General features: G+C 42.5%; 1 protein-coding gene across 3 annotated transcripts; it reads left to right on the top strand.

Annotated features, from left to right (window-relative positions):
• The first annotated feature begins 125 nt into the window (after nt 1-125).
• Nucleotides 126-19,353, top strand: LOC137588481 (glucagon receptor-like). 3 transcript variants are annotated; one of them, XM_068305595.1, is made up of 14 exons: nt 126-421; nt 8,544-8,659; nt 8,833-8,935; nt 9,044-9,151; nt 9,736-9,857; nt 12,004-12,110; nt 13,717-13,873; nt 13,959-14,118; nt 15,234-15,294; nt 15,471-15,555; nt 15,672-15,763; nt 15,916-16,054; nt 16,747-16,788; nt 17,810-19,353. In XM_068305595.1, the coding sequence occupies exons 2-14, from the start codon at nt 8,588-8,590 to the stop codon at nt 18,209-18,211; spliced, it is 1,650 nt and encodes a 549-aa protein (XP_068161696.1). In that variant the 5' UTR covers nt 126-421; nt 8,544-8,587; the 3' UTR covers nt 18,212-19,353. The 3 variants fall into 3 exon arrangements, with proteins under 3 accessions (XP_068161696.1, XP_068161698.1, XP_068161697.1); XM_068305597.1 differs by lacking the exon at nt 126-421 and having other exon boundaries at nt 8,104-8,659; nt 12,004-12,024; nt 13,799-13,873; XM_068305596.1 differs by lacking the exon at nt 126-421 and having other exon boundaries at nt 8,104-8,659; nt 15,471-15,540.
• Nucleotides 19,354-19,585: the final 232 nt, after the last annotated feature.

The raw sequence follows: 19,585 nt of genomic DNA, 5'->3' as shown, positions 1-19,585 counted from the left end.
TGCAGTATTTTACACGAGTCCTTCAAAATTAAACACCTTTTAGAAAAAAGGAATAGAACAATCAAATCAGATTTTTTTCAAACTAACTATGTTATAAACAGTTCGTTTCCATACATGTGGTCTTTGCTTCTCTGTTTAATTATAGCTATTGGTACTCGCCTAGAGATGACTATGAAATGGTGTTGGTGAATAATGTTTTATGACTTAATGTCAGCACGATTCTCTGCCATGCACATCTTCAACCTACCTTGCACAGTTTTGGCAACAGCAGCATTGTGCTGACCGCCCACCGCGTTGGAGCGGCTCTGGTCTGAGGCACTTCGGTCTGAGCAGCTGAGCGCAGCCACACGGCGCTGAGGAAGGAGCGTCTCCGCACCTCATCTCTGACGGCGGCTTATAACCTCCGAAACATAATTCATTTGTAAGTGACACGCTTTTGATATGTTTCCTGTTTTTATATTTGTGGTCTATTAGAATGTTTTACTCCAGACGTGTCAAAGTGAATTTTTGCGTTTGTCTTTAACGCGTTGACAATTTATGGAAGGCGATGCAAGATTAATATTCTCTAAACTTGAAAAAAAGGTTGAACAAACTTTAAGCTATTATTTCTGAGGATGTGAAGAAGTACTATATCTTTTTTTCCCTTATTGAATTAATTGAATTAAAAATTATGTCCGTCATACATTTCCTGTCATACATTCAGAAAATGAAAGAAACATTCAACTGACTTTTTGTACAACGTTCGTTGGGAACTTTTAAGATTGCGGTTGCCACACTTCAGTTCAGCAGCTCTGAAGTGCTGAATAATGACACCTCCTGCATATTGCACCAGTTATAACACCTGCATAGTGTTTGTCCTTGAAAACTGAATTTTGTTCAGGAGCTTTCTTGAGATTCCTTCTAATTTTCGTTTCCTGTGGTTTATGGTAATCAATGTTTTGTGTTCCTTAAAAAATACTCTTGATTGGATATGGCATATGTCAATTTGCAAAACTAGTTTCGTGTGAGCTAAAAAGGATGAATTCCTGTTTGCTAATGATTGTGTAAAACGAGATAGTGTAAAGGCTTCAAATTGTTCCAGAGATAGTTTTATGGAGAGATGCAAGTTGATTTAGATGAGCTGTTGTTCGTTCACCGAGATATCTCCTGTCATCAAGTCAGAGTTCATGAGAGTTTAACACGGGGCAGCTGCTATGGGATAGTCTTATTCCTTGAACCACCTGCTTGGAGAGACAAATCAATATGTGTTCTGGCAGGAAGTCAATTTGCAGACACAAATGGTGAGAAATTAGGATATCACTTTTTTATACAAGATGCTGCTCCACATAATGCTCCACATATCCAAAGTGACACAGCGTCTCTCAGAGTTTCACCCCTGACACTGATCTCGACTGATCTCCTTTCGGCTTTTCCCTTCATTGGTCGCCACAGAGAATCAGTTGCCTCCATCTAATCCTGTCTTCTGCATCCTCTTCTCTCACACCAACTACCTTCATGTCCTCTTCACTACATCCATAAACCTCCTCTTTGGTCTTCCTCTTCCTGCCTGGCAGTTCAAAACTCAGCATCCTCCTACCAATATATTCACTATCTCTCCTCTGGACATGTCCAAACCATCTCAGTCTGGCCTCTCGGACTTTATCTCCAAAACCTCTAACATGTGCTGTCCCTCTGATGTACTCATTCTTGATCCTATCCATCCTGGTCACTCCCAAAGAGAACCTCAGCATCTTCATCTCTGCTACCTCCAGCTCTGTCTCCTGTCATTTCTTCAGTGACACTGTCTCGAGACCAAACAACATCGCTGGTCTCACCACAGTTTTGTACACCTTTCCTTTCACTTTAGCTGAAACTCTTCTATCACACATCACACCACACATTTTTCTGCTCCTGTTCTATTCTGCCTGTACACGCTTCACCTTTTTTCCAGGGCTTTGAACCGGTTCATGGAACAAAAACAAAAACTTTCGGTATTTTGGCAGGAACGAAAACAAAACCGAAAACTTTATATTTTTTTAATGTTCCGGAACAGAATAGGAACAAAAAGTAATTGTAAACCGGTTAGTCAGTCAGTCATCTTCAGATTACCACCGCTATATCCGCCGCACGGGGACACAGGGAGCCGGAGCCTCATCTTTCACTTCCTGTCATTCACTCGATGCGGGATGAGAGCAGAGAGAAGTAGCGGCTATCAACAGCGGTTAAGAAAAGGGAAGTGGTGGACCAGATGACCAGGCTGAACAGGTGAATCGGCAGGAGGTAAGTAGCTGAAGCAGGCAGATGGGCTGGAAAGTGATTAGGCAACAGGCAGAAGAGCGGAACTAGAAACATGGAGAGAACAGAGTTACCACAAGTCGAGGTTTGAGTCACGAGAGCCACAGTGAAGATACTGTCTAGCAGTACAAAAGAACTGGCGATGAATGGTGGGAAGCTGGTTCTCATGAAGGTCTTGAAATTGGCCTGAAAAACTACCGGAGCATTTGTCAATCCGAAAGACATTGCAAGAAATTCAAAATGGCCCAAATGGCCCAAATGAGTATTGAATGCCATTTTCCACTCGTCCCCTTCGCAAATGCGCACCAGATGATACGCATTGCGAAGATCCAGTTTAGAAAAATTGGTAGCTTTGTGAAGAGGCTGAAAAGCAGAATTTATGAGGGGAAGAGGGTCTTTTTACAGTGATGTTATTTAATCCTCGGTAGTCAATGCAGGGGCGAAGTGTGCCATCCTTCTTACTGACAAAGAAAAAACCTGCACCAACAGGAGAGGACGAAGGTCTGACTACACTGGCTGCTAGAGAGTCTTTAACATATTGCTCCATTGCTTCATTTTCTGGTTTGGACAGGCTGTGCAGTCGGCTGGAAGGCAGAGTTGAACCTGGAATAAGGTCAATTGCACAGTCATATGGTCTATGAGGTGGAAGTGAAAGTGCTTGCTCCTTACTAAAAACTTTTGCATGATCATGGTATTCGACAGGAAGAAATTCACTTAAAATGTAGTTGTTCCTGATGGTTGCCCGACAACAAGTTTGACTGGTTCCGAGCAGTGACTTACTTTAGAGATTAATCTCCCATCTAAAGCATTTACCGCTAGTGGGGTAGCAAGGGGTACCTTATCTAACCCAGCTTGTTGAGCCAGATTATAGTCCATAAAATTATCTTCAGCCCCGGAATCCACCAGGGCAGTCAACGGCAGGGCAGTTATTGATACAGAGCATAGCAGGAAGTAGTATTTTTGTTGGGGAATTAGCAGTAGAAACGTGGCTCACCAGCACCCCCATATTTACTGATGAGCCCCATCTTTTGGCCGAATAGGACATGTGGCAAGAAAATGTCCAAGACTTCCGCAAAATATACAAACACCAGCCTTGATTCGACGCTGCCTCTCATCTGGTGTTAGCTTCGCCCGACTCACCAGCATTGGCTCCTCTTCAGGAATTGCAGTAGTAGGAACAAAAGGCATGTGGGGAGGGATTGCGCTGAACCTATGTGGTGGGACGCTGCGAGGGTCAGACGAGGTGGAAATATGGTGGCTGGAATGCTCCCTGCGGCGCTCCCAGATTCGATTGTCCATTTTAGTGGATGTCAAAATCAAAGAATCTAGATTAGCTGGATCTTCTGTCAAAGCAAGTTCATCTTTCAATTGTTCGGAAAGTCCATTCTAAAACACACTCTGCAAAGCCAAATCATCCCACCCACTCCAGGCAGCAAGAGTCCAAAATTCAACAGAGAATTCTGTCATGCTGCAAGTCCCCTGGGTAATTGAGAGGAGTCTTTTAGATGTTTCCCTTCCCCGGACCGGGTGGTCAAAAACTTCTCAACTCTTGTTCAAAAGTTGAATAATCATAGCGAATCTCCGGTTGACTTTGCCATTTTGCAGATGCCCATTCTAACGCCCTCCCATGGAGAAGTCCCATAATAAAAGCAATTTTGAAAGTATCTGAGGCGTAAGTATTAGGCTTCTGACTAAAAACTAGTGAGCACTGAAGTAAAAAACTCCCACATTTGCCCATGTCACCTGAATAATGATCAGGGTCCGGAATGTGCACTTCTCTGGATGGTGGCAGTGGAGACTGAGGAGCAGCAGAGACTTGAGGAATAAGTGGAACAGGCTGACCTTGGATACTGGATGTGGAGAGTTTGTTGGCAAGCTACTGGATCATGGAGTTGAGCTGTGAAATCTATGTTTGAGAAGTCTTCTGACAATCCAAGAGGTTATGCAGCAGCTGCTCATGTTGTCCAAGCCGGGCTCCTTGATTTGTGCGAGCTAGGCGAACACGATCTGGATCGGTCTCCGCTGGGTCCATGTGGCCAGTTCGTTCTGTCAGGGTTTACTGTAAGATCCAAATGCGAAGCACGAAAGGTAAGTAAAATGTGGAGAGATGGTGGACTAGTGACCAGGCTGAACAGGTGAGTCAGCAGGAGGTAAGTAGTTGAAGCAGGCAGATGGGCTGGAAAGTGATCAGGCAACAGGCAGCAGACTGGAACTAGAAACATGGAGAGAACAGAGTTACCACAAGTCGAGGTTTGAGTCACGAGAGCCACAGTGAAGATACTGACTAGCAGTACAAATTAACTGGCGATGAATGGAGCTCATGAAGGTCTGGAAATTGGAAAATAGAAGACAGGTGTGCTGCTCTGCTGCCAGGAGTGGCCACACCCAGGTAGGTGGGACCCAGGTGTGACACCGAAGAGGAGAGAGAGAGAAGGAGCAACTGCCATTCCTGACAGAGGCACAGTCTAAATAACAGTTTATTTCTGTACTTTAACCAGACACACGGCGCACCTTATTGTTTGGTGCATGCTACCTAACGGAAGCAACATCCAGACTCACTGAGTTCCTCTCTCCTCCTCCTTCTCTCTGGCCATCTCTGTTTCTCCTCCTCCTCTCCGATTTCACTCTCCAAGTCTCCAATCACACCCTACTAACTCAACTTCTTCCCTGGAGTCTCTGTGCTCTATGTCCTCACAGGTTTTTCTCAGGTTCACCCCTCATCCACCCATCCGCTATGGACCTGCTCTTCTCATCCCACCAGTATCACCCCTAACCTAATCATCGGCTGGGGTCCGGCTTCCTTTCTTTTCCTCTGCGCCACCATACTGATCCACCCATCTGCTATGGACCTGCACCTCCCATCCACCAGTATCACCCCTCACCTAACCATCCTAACCATCCGCCATACAGTCATCCACGCAGCAGTAATTGTGCCTGACTTTAGCAATGGGAAACATAACCTTAACCACAGTGACACTGACTCTATCTGGTCTATCTGCCACTCTCTCTCTGTCTCTCTTTCTCTTTCCCTGTTCTTATCTTCCTTTGATTTCTTTTCCACCTAACCGGTCAAGGCGGATGGCCCCCCAAAAGAGTCTGGGTCCTGCCCGGAGTTTCCTCCTAATCGAGGGGGTTTTTCCCCGCTTGCTCTGGAGGGTTCAGTTGGGTTTCTCTGTCTGTTAAAGCGCTTTGAAATGTCTGTTGCATTGATTAAGCGCTTTATAAATAAAACTTGATTGATTAGAAAGGTGACAGTGGTTAAAATGTGTTGGACTACATATTTAAATACACCGACATTACACATTACACATTATTTTTTAAATATGTTTTTATTTCTTTATTTTTTGATAAATCTGTGCTAAATCCTTCGAAGTCCTCATGTTCGGTCTGCATTGAATAGCTTAGCTATTTCACTATCGCTGACCATCACATTTCCGGGTGGCTGTCCGGTAATGACGCCGGCTTTTTCGAAACATCGGACAAAAGTCAAAGCAGACATGTTAGTCTAGGCAAACACAATCCACGCACATATTGTGGGAGTGTAACTTGCTCGGCACTGCCTCCAGTCCTGGTAAACGTGTGTTCACGTCTCTCATCCATCGCTCCACAACGCACGCAGCTTAACTTTAAAGGCTCTGTTTACACCGATGTCCAGCAGTTGGAGTTATTTCGTTAATCCTCCCAGGATGTTGGCAAGCTCCGAATTCAGCCGATTGACTTGGTTTTTGACAGAAGCGGTGGTGTGGGCGTGCATGGAGTCACAGATCAAGAGAGATGGCGAAGCGTGAAAAAAGCCACCCGGTCTTTTTATGTCAACAGGAACAACCGGAGCCTGGAGTTTACATTTTGCGTCGTAAGCATGTGTCTTCGCTGACGTCATTGCCGGGGGTCTTTAGCCAAACAAATGCCAAACAAACACTGTACTGTATACTGGAACGTACCGGAGGTGTGCCAGATGTAGCCTTGCGTCATTATCTCTAATTGGTCTATCACTGCCGGCGTAAGTAGTGACGTATTATGTCTTATGTCAGTGGAAAATGGTCGATCTGGCGGAGCGCTGACTAAAATCACACAAAATTTTTTTTACAGATTTTGGAACTCAGTGTACACATAAGACGCTTAATGTTAAAAGGCGTAGCGTTGATTAACCGGTTCAAAAACTTTATTTTTTTGTTCTAACCGGTTCAGGAACGTCAGTTTATGGGTGGAACGCAAAACCGGAAACGTTATAATTCCGTTTCTGTTTGGAACAAACTGATTGGCAAAAAATTCTGGTTCAAAGCCCTGCTTTTTTCACACTATAGCTCTGGACTGTTGAACCTAAGTACTTAAAATCCTCCACCTTCTTGATCTCTTCTCCCTGTAACCTCACTCTTCCACTTGGGTCCCTCTCATTCACACACATGTACTCTGTCTTACTGCGGCTAACCTTCATTCCTCTCCTTTCCAGGACAAACCTCCACCTCTCTAGCTTCTCCTCCACCTGTTCCCTTCTCTCACTACAGATCACAGTGTCATCTGCAAACATTATAGTCCATGGAGATTCCTGTCTAACCTCGTCTGTCAGCCTGTCCATCACCATAGCGAACAAGAAGGGGCTCAGAGCTGATCCCTGATGCAGTCCCACCTCCACCTTGAACTCATCTGTCACACCTACACACCTACACCTCACCACTGTCTTACAGTCCTCATACATGTCCTGCACCGCTCTAACATACTTTGCCACTCCAGACTTCCTCATACAATACCAAAGTTCCTCTCTGGGTACCCTGTCATAAGCTTTCTCCATGTCTACAAAAACACAATGCATCTCCTCTGGCCTTCTCTGTACTTCTTTAGCAAGAAACCATACTGCTGCTCACAAATGCTCACTTCTGCCCTTAGTCTAGCTTCAACTACTCTTTCACATAACTTCATGGCTCATCTGCTTTATTCCTCTGTAGTTGCCACAACTCGGCACATCACCCTTTTCTTAAAAATGGGCACCAGCACACTTCTCCATTCCTCAGGCATCTTCTCACTTCTTGAACAACCCAGTGAGAAACTCTACTGCCCTCTACCTCTCCTAGACACTTCTATACCTTGACAGGTATATCATCAGGACTGAGTGCCTTTCCACTCTTCATCCTCTTCAATGCCCTTCTCACTTCATCCTGACTAATCTTTGCTACTTCCCAGTTCACAACAGCCATCTCTTCTATTCTTTGTTCTCTCTCATTTTCCTCATTCATCAACTCTTCAAAGTACCCTTTCCATCTTCCCATCCTGACACCTGTCAATAGACTTCCATCCCTATCCTTAATCACCCTAACCTGCTGCATGCCCTTCCCATCTCTGTCTCTCTGTCTTGCCAACCTGTATAGATCAGCCTCTTCCTCCTTTCTGTCCAACCTAGCATACAAGTCATCTTAAGCCCCTTGTTTGGCCTTTGCTATCTCTACTTTCACCTTACGCTGCATCTCCCTGTACTCTTGTGTACTCTCCTCAATCCTCTCAGTGTCCCACCTCCTCTTAGCTGACCTCTTTCTCTGTATACACTCTTGTACCTCCTCATTCCACCCTGTAGGTGAACAACACCAATGGTGGTCGTTGTTAACCCAGGCCTCGACCGATCCGGTATGGAAGTCATAGATTCGATTTGCATGTTTGATTTGGCAAAAGTGTTATGTCGGATGCCCTTCCTGACACAACACTCTGTATTTATCCGGGCTTATACGTATCATAATTGTTACACTTGGACCTTCGCGATCATTAGTCTGATATTTTTTTCCTAACAAACTCGATTTTTACAATCAAACACATGCATCTGCATTTTCCTTGTGAAAAAATTCAGGATTTGGCAAAAATTATTCAAATTTAAGATCGTATGTACAATTTAATTTGACATATTTGTCCAAAACTTCCATTAAGTCCTTATGCAAAAATACAATTTTCTTTTGATTACTTCATGGTTCAGACTTTAAAAGATTGAGATCTCATAGAAGATGGAAAAATTTCTTGATGCTGGAATGACATATAAATCTAAAATTGACCAATCAGTTCTGATAAGTTTTGATTAGCAGCTGTTCCTCATGCAGGCTTGCATATATGTTCTGTATATGATGTCATTACCATATAGCTAACGGTTCTGATTAGAATCTCATGAGCATGTTTGATTATAGGCCAGATTTTCACTTACTTGTAGTTCTAATACCATTAATATAGGGATGCAGATCTGCATGTGTTGGAACTTTTGAATTTATATGCACTTATATGAACTGCATTTTCAGAAGCAGAGATTATTTTGTCATTCCTCTGTTCTGTTGGAAACACCATGTCTGAAGTCATTAACAGAATACAGGACATTATGGCTGTGTGCATCCTGCTGTTTCTCAACCTACCAAAGGTTAGTCATTGTGAAGTACAAATGATGTTTAACTGGAAAGTTTGACAGAAAAGAACAGCATAAGCTGTAACCTTCCTAATGCAAAAAAACCCCCACTTTCTTAAATCTGGACTTGAGAAAGAAAGTGACATTTTTTTAGGTTATTTTTTATGGGTTTTTTGTTTTCTTTGCAGATTGAGATGACTGGTGGAAAAGTTTTAGAGGAGACTTATCACAAGTGGGTCCAGTATAAAGAAAGTTGTATCAGAATGATACAAAATGAGCCAGCCCTGCAGGGTATGAGGAAAATTAACTAGTACTACATATTCATCATAATAGATTGTTGAAGATTTTTTTCAATTGAGAAAATACGCCTTTTCATGACTTTACTGTTCTTTCTGTCAGGCCTGTTCTGCAACAGGACATTTGATCTATATGCCTGCTGGCCAGACACTCCTGCCGGCTCTTTTGTCAATATTACATGCCCTTTCTACCTGCCCTGGTATGACAGAGGTAAATTAAAGTCTAATTTTGACTTAACAGCAAAAAGAAATGTATATTAATTTATTTGTTTTTGAGTTTGCTCATTACACTGTATTTGATGATGATGTTGACTGTGCAGATTTTAGGAGAGTAATTCCAGCCAAACTGTAGATGTTCCTAAAAAGGTTTATATGGCCACTAAAAATAAGAGTGAAGCTCGTAGAAATAGGTTGACATTTTTACAATGTCTTATTCACGTTCTTGTCCTGAATTAGTTTAACAGTCGATACCACTCTTACATCTGGATGATTAATCCACATGTTCAATCTTCTTTAATTAACATGAACAGAAATGAAATATATAAATGATCTGCTTTCTCTTTTATACTCGACATGGATAACACACACACATACACACACACACACACACACACACACACACACACACACACACACACACACACACACACACACACACACACACAAAGACAGACAGACACAAAACTCCCTATCTACTACTTTTTATCTTGGCATGTTAAAATTAATTTATGTTTATCTATTAGTTTAATATTCCCAAGTGTGAATGTGGGTACTGAGTGACTGCATCTGTTTCAGTGTACCAGGGTGTTGTGCGTCAGCACTGTAATGCCAATGGGCTGTGGCAGAGAGAGGATAATGGGCAGGTGTGGAGAGACATGACCCAGTGCGAGGAGGAAGAAGAGGTTGCAACTCAAGATGTAGGCTATCTACTTTTCTATCTATCTATCTGTCTGTCTGTCTGTCTGTCTGTCTGTCTGTCTGTCTGTCTGTCTTTTTGGCCGTCTGTTTGTCTGTCTAGTGGTGACAGTAGCTCAGTGGGACAGCAGCAGCTCAGTCCACAAGAACTGAGCTTGAGGTGGCCAGTTTGAGACCAGCGTGGACCAATGTATGGACTGTGACCCGGTAGCTGGAGAGTTACTATTTCAGCTCCTGAGCACTGCTGAGCTGCACTTGAGCAAAGCACTGAACCCAACAAACTGCTCTTATAGGGCGCTGTTAAAGGACTGCTCTTCACTCCACCATCGCTTTCCCTTAATTACATCCTGGTTCAAAGCGGTGATGTATTGTAATTGTCAGTGTTCGTGTGTTCGTTCGTTCGTTCGTCTGTTAGTCCACCAAATATTTTAGCAACCATTGCAGATAGAAAGATGAAACAAAAAGCACATTACTCTGGCGGCAAAGGGGATGAAAATGAGATGATGACCTTGACTTTGAGAAAACTAGGTGAAGGTCAAATTTCAACTTTTGTATACTCAGGAATATGATAGACGAGGGAGAAGGCCAGTGTGAGTAGACCATAGATCAAAGCTGGTGCGTGACCTACCTATACACTAGCTTTGATCTATGGTCAAAGCCAGTGCATAGCTTTGATCTACCCTGAAGGCAGGTCAGGGTGTGTGTGTGTTTGTGTGTGTGTGTGTGTGTGTGTGTGTTGTGTGTGTGTGTGTGTGTGTGTGTGTGTGTGTGTGTGTGTGTGTGTGTGTGTGTGTGTGTGTGTGTTTGTGTGTGTGTGTGTGTGTGTGTGTGTTTGTGTGTGTGTGTGTGTGTGTGTGTGTGTGTGTGTGTGTGTGTGTGTGTGTGCGTGTGCGTGTGCGTGTGATTGTGTGTGATTGTGTGTGCTCATGCATGCTCTGGCCTGTGAGAAATATATAAAAACAGCATACCAAGTTACACATTCGGGGCTTGGTGGTGGACTTGGCTTGCTTCAGGTGTGTTTCAAAGCATATGATACTCATAAAAGGTCATTGTTACTATTTTACATACCATTAATTTGATGTTTCTCCAAGAGGTTCTTCTAAAATCATAGGGCAGCCTTACGCACTGGTGGACAGGAGAGGCTCCAAGAAATTTGGGCCATTACATCCAGGGTGATTAGAGAAAGGCAGGAGAATATGACAGTGGGCAGCGGTGGCTCAGCGGTAGAGGGGGTCTTCCTATGATCCAAGATCAGCAGTTTGATTCCTGCTCCCGCCTAGCCAACTGGAGTGTGAGCTGACAGTGGGAGGTGCCAGCTCACACTGCCGGAGCGCCCTTGAGCAAGGCACCGTTCCCCTTACAAGCCGCTCATTTGGGGGGCACCTGGTAGGAGCTGCCCGCTGTTCTACCTCCCACTGTGTTTAATTTGCATGCTTACAGGCCCCCTTGTGTGTGGTTGTATTTGATTCTTGGGCCTGTGCAGACAATGTTTACTGTATGCATCTCTATACACTCTAATCCCATAGGGGAAGTGACGTGTGTGCAGTCCCTGAGTTGACGGGGGGAGGGAGAGATATAGTCAGGTGCTGGGGGGAGGGCAGGGCAGTGTGAGGGTAGAGTTCAAGGCTATGGCAGGGGGCAGAGCAGGAAGGGAGTTGAGCCTCCTGACCGCCTGGTGAAAGAAACTGTCCCTGAGCCTGCTAGTTTTGGCCTGCAGACTCTGCAGTCTCCTACCTGATGGCAACAGGCTGAAAAGGCTGTGAGAGGGGTGGGTGGGATCACCTGCAATGCTGATGGCTTTGCAGGTGAGGCGGGTGTTATAAATGTCTGTAAGGGAAGGGAGAGAGACACCAGTGATCTTTTCAGCTACTCTCACAATGCGCTGCAGGGTCTTGCGGCAGGAAACGGTGCAGGCGCCGTACCACATGGTGATGCAGCTGGTCAGGATGCTCTCGATGGTGCCTCTGTAGAAAGTCAGCATGATGGTGGGTGGGGCTCTTGCTCTCCTCAGTTTGCGGAGGAAGTAGAGGCGTTGTAGGGCTTTTTTGGCCAGCGATGTGGTGTTGCGGTCCCAGGACAGGTCCTCGGAGATGTTATTTTGTAATTGAATGTCTGACTTCCAATAGCTTATAGAATTTTTCTTTGCAGATGTGGTTCAAACAAGTGATGGTGAGCTTCAAGATGTTGTACACTGTTGGTTATTCCTTATCCCTCTCTGCCCTCATCATTGCTCTTATCATTCTTCTGAGTTTAAGGTGAGTGTAATAACAGACGAAGTAAATCTGATATGCCAAAATTATCATAATCTTTAATAAGGTCATGTAAGCAAATAGATAGATAGATAGATAGATAGATAGATAGATACTTTATTAATCCCGGAGGAAATTGCATATATCCGCTGCTCAGGCATTACATAACAAATAATACTGGATAACACCAGGAGAAAAGGAAACACTGACATCACAGGACATACCACAAGACATACATTACACTAACAGACAGACACATGCAGCACTAACAGGACTTATATACTAAACTATAACTAAAATATAAACAGTATAAAATTTAAAAATATTACAGTATTAAAATATAAACAGTATAAAATAAAATCTAAACAGTACAAAATTGAATTAAAATATAAAACAGTATAATAAATAAATAAATAAATTTATATATATATATATATATGTATAACAGTATAAAATTAAATTTAAATTAAATTAAATTAAATCCATTTTCAACCCCGTGCTGACCTCGCCACCTTCCCCCCCGCTCCTCCTGAGAGAGTCATTGTACCCCCTGATGGCACGGGGCAAGAAGGAGGACCTCAGCCTCTCTGTGGAGGCGCTGTGTGACAGCAGTCTGCCGCTGAAGGTGCTTCTCTGCTGGGAGAAGGTGGTGTGTAGGGGGTGCCTGGTGTTGTTTATGATAGCCTTAATTTTAGACATGGTCCTGCTCTCCCGAACTGTCTCCACAGAGTTCAGGCTCAGCCCGACCACTGAGCCCGCTCTGCGGATGAGTCTGTTCAGACGGTCCATATCTCTTTTCCTGGCCCCCCCACCCCAACACACAATGGCGTATGACAGCACACTGGAGACTACGGACTGATAGAACATGAAAAGGAGCTTAGGACAGATGTTGAAGGAGGCCAGCCTCCTTAGGAAGTACATCCTGCTCTGCCCCTTCTTGTACACACAGTCCGAGTTGAGTGACCAGTCCAGTCTGCTGTCTAGCTGCAGTCCCAGGTACTTATAGTTTTCTACCACCTCCACCTCACTGCCTTTGATGATCACTGGCTGTGGAGAGGGAGGTGCCCGCCGGAAATCCAGAACCATCTCCTTTGTCTTGGAGACGTTGAGCTGGAGCTGGTTCTGTTGGCACCACTCCACGAAGTCAGCCACCAATGCCCTGTACCCCCCCTCATCACCCTCCCGGATACATGCCACTATCGCGGTGTCATCGGAGTACTTCTGTATGTGGCATGTATCCGAGTTGTGCTTGAAGTCTGATGTGTAGAGGGTGAAGAGAATGGGGGACAGAACGGTCCCCTGTGGCGCCCCCGTGCTGCTGGTCACCATAGAAGACAAACAGTCCAGATAAAAGATAACAGTTGCTTATTCAATAGTGAATTTAATAAGCAAATCTATGCATAAACAATGAAAAGACTTTTTTTTTTTAACTTAGACAAAATAAGTGACAGAGATGCACTTCAACTGGTCATATAAAATCCAAACAAAAAGCAAGACAAGCCCATAACAGGAAAATATTTAAACCAACCAAATCAAATACAGAGATGCTACAAAGAAAAAGTGGAGTAATTCACAAAATTTGAATTGTATGTGCTTTTATGTCCACTTACAGGAAACTGCATTGCACTCGGAACTATATTCATGCCAACCTCTTCCTCTCCCTTATCCTGCGGGCTGTTTCTGTCATCGTAAAGGACGCCATGCTGGAACACCACTGGGGACGAGAGATCATGAAGCAGACTGATGTGAAAGAGATGCTCAGTCACCAGGTAGTTCCTGAAATTTACTAACGCTGGTTTACTTAGTATATTTGCTGATAACCACCATGTGGATTTTTATGACCATTTTGTTCAGGCTGCTATTGGCTGCAGAATTGCACAAGTGATGATGCAGTACTGTGTCCTGGCCAATCACTGTTGGTTTTTTGGAGAGGCCATTTATTTGAATTCTGTGCTGATTGCCTCGGTATTGATCAACAACAACAGATGTTTACCTTACATTTGTCTTGGCTGGGGTAAGTTCCATTTCATTTTAGGGAATTCAGAAAGTAGATATTTGGGAAACTGTCTCTCCTTTGTCAATATTAAAAGGTATGTTCCACTTTTAATGTCTCAATGCAGAAATCTTTACAAGAAAAATCAATGTGACAACTGCTGACTGTCTTCACTGATGCCAATGACATTCGATATATAACTTTTATACTTATACATATATGCCATATGTACTTTAATCATGAGATTTTCTTTCTCTGTTGTTACACTTTTCAAAGTTTTTAAACCCATGTTTATCTAATATGATTGGCTATATGTCCTGGGGCTGAACACATGTCTAATTTACATGACCAAATATCTCAAATCAGTTTGGTTTCTATGCTCCACATTAAGGAATCAATCTCCAGAGCCCACTGAGTTGACTGTCAGTTGTCATTTGATTAAGATCAATGACAAAAACATTGTTGTAGCTGCTTACTAGTTTACATACAAATCTATTTTGTAAATTGTAACTATGTATTTGCATGTATTTTATTTATTAATGTTTGAACGCAGTTGGAAATCTGTGTACGTATTTTTATAAATAAGATATTTCAATACCCTTATGAAGTATTAATATCTACCCCTCATCATTGATAGAAGAACCCCAAAGCATGACAGGAGAGTTCCCTGATGTAAAATCAACATTTATATTTATTTCAGAGCAGAGTTTAGAACACTACATTAGTCAATCAAACAGGCAGAAAAATCTGACAAGGGGCAGGTAACAGGCAGAATCAGTACAAGGTATTCAGGAAACAGTAACACTGGAAAACAACATGAACACTAAAAATATGTTAGAGAACCCATGGATGTGTATATGTAGGTAGGAGATTGATGTGACAGATGGATTTCAGATGACAGAGGCGTACATTAAGAGGATGAGGCGCATGGGGGTAGAGAAGGCTCTGAAATGACAGGAGATATAATTACAGAAGAACACTCAATAATATTTTGACAGAAGTCATAACAAGCAGTTTAAATTACCTTGTGTTTGAAATACTGTATGCTATTTTAAAATAACAAGGACAACCAAATCTCAATCAACTGTAAAACCATGGTAGAGTGCATACTTTAAATCTTTATTGTCCTGCTATAGGAACTCCACTTCTGTTTGTGGTTCCCTGGGTTGTGATGAAGCTTTTAAAAGAGAACAAAGAGTAAGTGAGTGTGTGTGTGTGTGTGTGTGTGTGTGTGTGTGTGTGTGTGTGTGTGTGTGTGTGTGTGTGTGTGTGTGCGTGTGCGTGCGCGTGTGCGTGCGCGTGTGCGCGTGTGTGTGCGTGTGCATGCATGCTTATTTCAATGAAGAAAGTGTGATCCGTGCCTTGTATCTCAGGTGCTGGGCTGTCAATGAGAACATGTACTACTGGTGGATCATTCGTTTGCCAATCCTTCTCATTTCGCTCGTAAGGTTGCACAATGTAAACACCATTCAGCTGAATACCATGTGTCTGTTTTTATCAGATATTAAACTTCTGTGTAAAGCATATATATTTTCATTATGAAACAATTAATATTTATATTGTCTGATCAACAGATTGACTTTCTGATTTTCTTGAAGATCCTGAAGGTCATTATTTCTAAGTTAAGAGCAAACAACCAGAGTGGATACCCCGATTACAAACTTCGGCAAGTTGCCTCAGTATATTTCCAATATGATAAAGACTGTGTCTATTTTTTTCAGGTAGATGCCATTACTCTGGCAATAAAGAAAAAAGCATGACCAGATGTTTGTTAGGAGAGAAAAAACAATCACTCCTGTCACTGATTTGTCTCCTTAGTCTTGCCAAGGCAACACTTACCCTCATCCCTCTGTTTGGTCTTCATGAGATCATCTTCATCTTTGCTGCAGATGAGCAGATGACAGATGTTTTGCTTTATGTTAAAGTGTTCCTCGGCATTTTTATCAGTTCTTTTCAGGTAAGTGTGATAAGATCAGAGACTACTTGCTTGGTGTTGCTCACATGTCTGACAGATAAAAACAGACTGCAGTCATTTGCATACAAAATTTATTAAAAAGTCTCACAAAGTTTAAAAAAAAAAAAGTTTCCAAAGTAATGAACAATTGACCTTTTTGAAGGTGACCCAGTCTTGATACTACCACCTTTTACTACAACTTTGTCAGTCTTTTGTTGCTTCTTTTTCAATTTTAATGAAGCACATTTTGGTACTGAATTCAGAAAATGAATTCAAAACACATAATTTCAATGTTTTCATTTGATAGTCTGTCAAAAAGAATTAAAAATGATCACATTCTGTTTTATTCATATGTAACACGCTCTCGTCCTACCTCTGTCTTTCTTTGTCCACTCAACCGGTGAAGGCAAATGGCCACCCACTACGAGTCTTGAGTTTTTCTCAAGGTTTCTGCCTTTTATAAAGAATTTTTACGTTGCCTCTGTCACCAAAATACTTGCTTATGTGGGTCAAGTTGGGTTCTATGTTTCCCTGCAGGTCTGTCCTGCTGGAAAGTGTTTTAAGATAACATTAATTAAATGAAATTGATGAATATAAATTAAATGAATCCATATGTGCAGTCTAGGTTGTAAAGCATATCATTTACACATGAATGAACTAAACAAGAACTTTTCTGTTGTTTCGTCCCCCTACAGGGATTACTTGTGGCTGTGCTGTACTGCTATGCCAATAAAGAGGTTTGTTGTTTCGTTTCATGTTCCCGGTGCATTTATTTATTAGATGCAACCACAATATCTGAACAACGACATGCATCAGTCTGTAGTTGTGTAAAAGTGTCACATTTGCCTTAGACATGTTAAATAATTCTGAAGTGGAGGGCACTTGGAGACCAAATCCACACCTCCTCAGGATGGGCCAGAAGAACCATTAGTACAGGAGTGGCCAACCAGTCAGAGAACAAGAACCTCACAAGACAAGGCGAATATATGCGAAATGGCAGAAAGTATGATTTTACTAAAAAATAGCTTAAAAATAGCTTTCATGTATCACACAATACTCATCCAATGTAACACTAAAATATTTCACATGCTTCACAGAGTTCCACTGTGATTCAGTAGCCCCATTTATGTCTGATATTCTGTATTCAACAGAATGCCTGGACAGTTGGGTGTCTGATACCATTCATTTAGTTTGTTTTTAGGTAAGAAGATTTCAACAATGTCATTGTGGTATTTTTCATCAAACTCCTCTTCACTTTATGGCTTTTTATCCTGCCAAGCCAGTTGATGCAATGCAGCATTACGGTTGAAGTCGGGGATGTCAAACTCATTTTCACTGAGGGCCACATCAGCATAATGGCTGTCCTCAGAGGGCCACATGTAACACATGTAAATGTAACTAAATGTAACTCAATGAATATATCCTTAATATTAAATAACTCTAAATTTATAACTTATGTAAGTTACAAACTCTACAGTTGCACAGAAAAAAATTGTTTGTTGCTCTGTTATAACATGCAGTAAATCCTTTTAATTTATCAGGTTATGAAACCTGACAAATTGACAGAACTGTATCAATCAAGGATCAAACTACACAGGAGAATAAAGAAAAATAACCTCAAACACAAGTCAAAACATTGACTTTGTTCGAAACGTTTTTGTCAGCGTTAAAATGTGCTTAATTACTGCATTGTGGGAAATGTAGTTTTGGTCAAAGCACACACAAAACAAATAATCCAACCTCTAACCTTGGGTGCAGGTGAGAGAAGAGTTAAGAAGAAAGCTACAAAGCTGGAGGACAGATGCTGATTCTTCTTGCTTTGGACAATGGCTAGCCGCCCTTGAATCTCGGGTTGAAACCTTCTCCATTGCCACAGTTCCGGGGCGCAACAGGTCCGCAGGCACAGTGACAAGAGACATGGCTGGGCGTTCACCCAATCCTGATATTTCACAGATCTTTACTCATCAAGTTCAACAAAATTATCCACAATGTGATGATTCTTTGTTAAACTTTCCATCAGTAGTAAATAGAGTCAACACGCTGCAGCATGGGAGTCAGAGTGACATTGAGCAATCTGCCGCAATGCAGGTGTCTTTCGTAATCCACCTTCAAGACCCTGTGGAGTTACTCCCAAATGTTGTGAATGTAGATTCAGACTGAATACATTTTCTTATTTGCTGAAAATTTTGAGATTGTATATAGTTTATTGTGAATAAGTTTAAGTTGTAAAACTGTAAATATCTGAATGAATGATTGTGATTACTGTATATAAGACTTGACTTTGTGTAAATTCTACAAAACATGATTATTTAAACTTAAGGGGGCGGCACGGTGGCCACCTCACAACACGGCAGACCCGGGTTCGAGTCCTGCTCTGTGCGGAGTTCGCACGCTCTCCCACCTCCAAAAGCATGCACTTCAGGTTGATTGGCGGTTCCAAATCGCCCGTAGGAGTGAGTGTGTGTGTGCATGGTTGTGTGTCTTTGTGTGTGGCTCCGCGGTCCACTGGCGTCGTGCCCGGAGTGTCCCCCGCCTCACGCCCTATGTCGCCGAGATAGGCTCCTGCTCCCCGTGACCCGCTGCGGTGGTACTCTGAAGATGACTGACTGAAGATGATTATTAAAAGGACGTTTGAGTCATATGATTGATCTGAATTTTATTAATATCGTTTACACAAGTCCTGCACTGCAAAAGTTGGTGTCTGGGGACAGAATGTTTGAGGGATCACGGGCCTCAAGAGGCAAATAATTAACTATTGATTATTAACGGTTATAATCATTGATTGCCCTCCCCCCAGCACCTGACTACCTATCTCTCCCTCCTCCCGTCAACTCAGGGACTGCGCACAGGTCACTTCCCCTATGAGATTAGAGTGTAACCATAGAGATGTTAACCATCCTTTGTGTTTTGTCTTATACTTCGTGCTGTACTGTCTGATGTACTGTCTGTGTTGTACTGCTTGTTGCACTGCCTGTGTTGTCCTGCCTGTCTTGCACTGCATATGTTGTACTGCTTGTTGCACTACCTGTGTTGTACTGCATGTGTTGTACTGCTTGTTGCACTACCTGTGTTGTACAGCCTGTGTTGTCCTGCCTGTGTTGTACTGCCTATGTTGTCCTGCTGTGTGTCCTGCCTTTGTTATAGTGCCTGTGTTGTCCCGTGTTGTGCTACCTGTATTGTTCTGCCTGTTGCACTGTCTGTGTTGTACTGCCTGTTGTACTGTCTACCGTGGGTCAGAGAGGACTGCAATTTCATCTGTGCTGTATGTCATGCATACTGTATATGGTACATTTGACAATAAAGCTGACTTTGACTTTGATAAATTCATATTATTGGATTGCTAATATTAATTATTATTAATAAATATTCTATGTAGATGTGTAGAATAAACAGTCTGTACGTCTCATATTTCTCTTGATATCCTACAGTGTTCCTGCTCTTGTTTTGCAAACTTCCACTGTTGAAGTGGTTGCTTTAAGAACTTCATTACCCACAATCACTAGAGACTTGAATGTACTGACGTCATAAACGTCA

This window comes from Antennarius striatus, chromosome 21, assembly GCF_040054535.1.
Source record: "Antennarius striatus isolate MH-2024 chromosome 21, ASM4005453v1, whole genome shotgun sequence".
Taxonomy (NCBI): Eukaryota; Metazoa; Chordata; class Actinopteri; order Lophiiformes; family Antennariidae; genus Antennarius; species Antennarius striatus.
The sequence above is the reverse complement of the archived record's forward strand: the minus strand, read 5'-3'. Positions and strand labels throughout refer to the sequence as shown.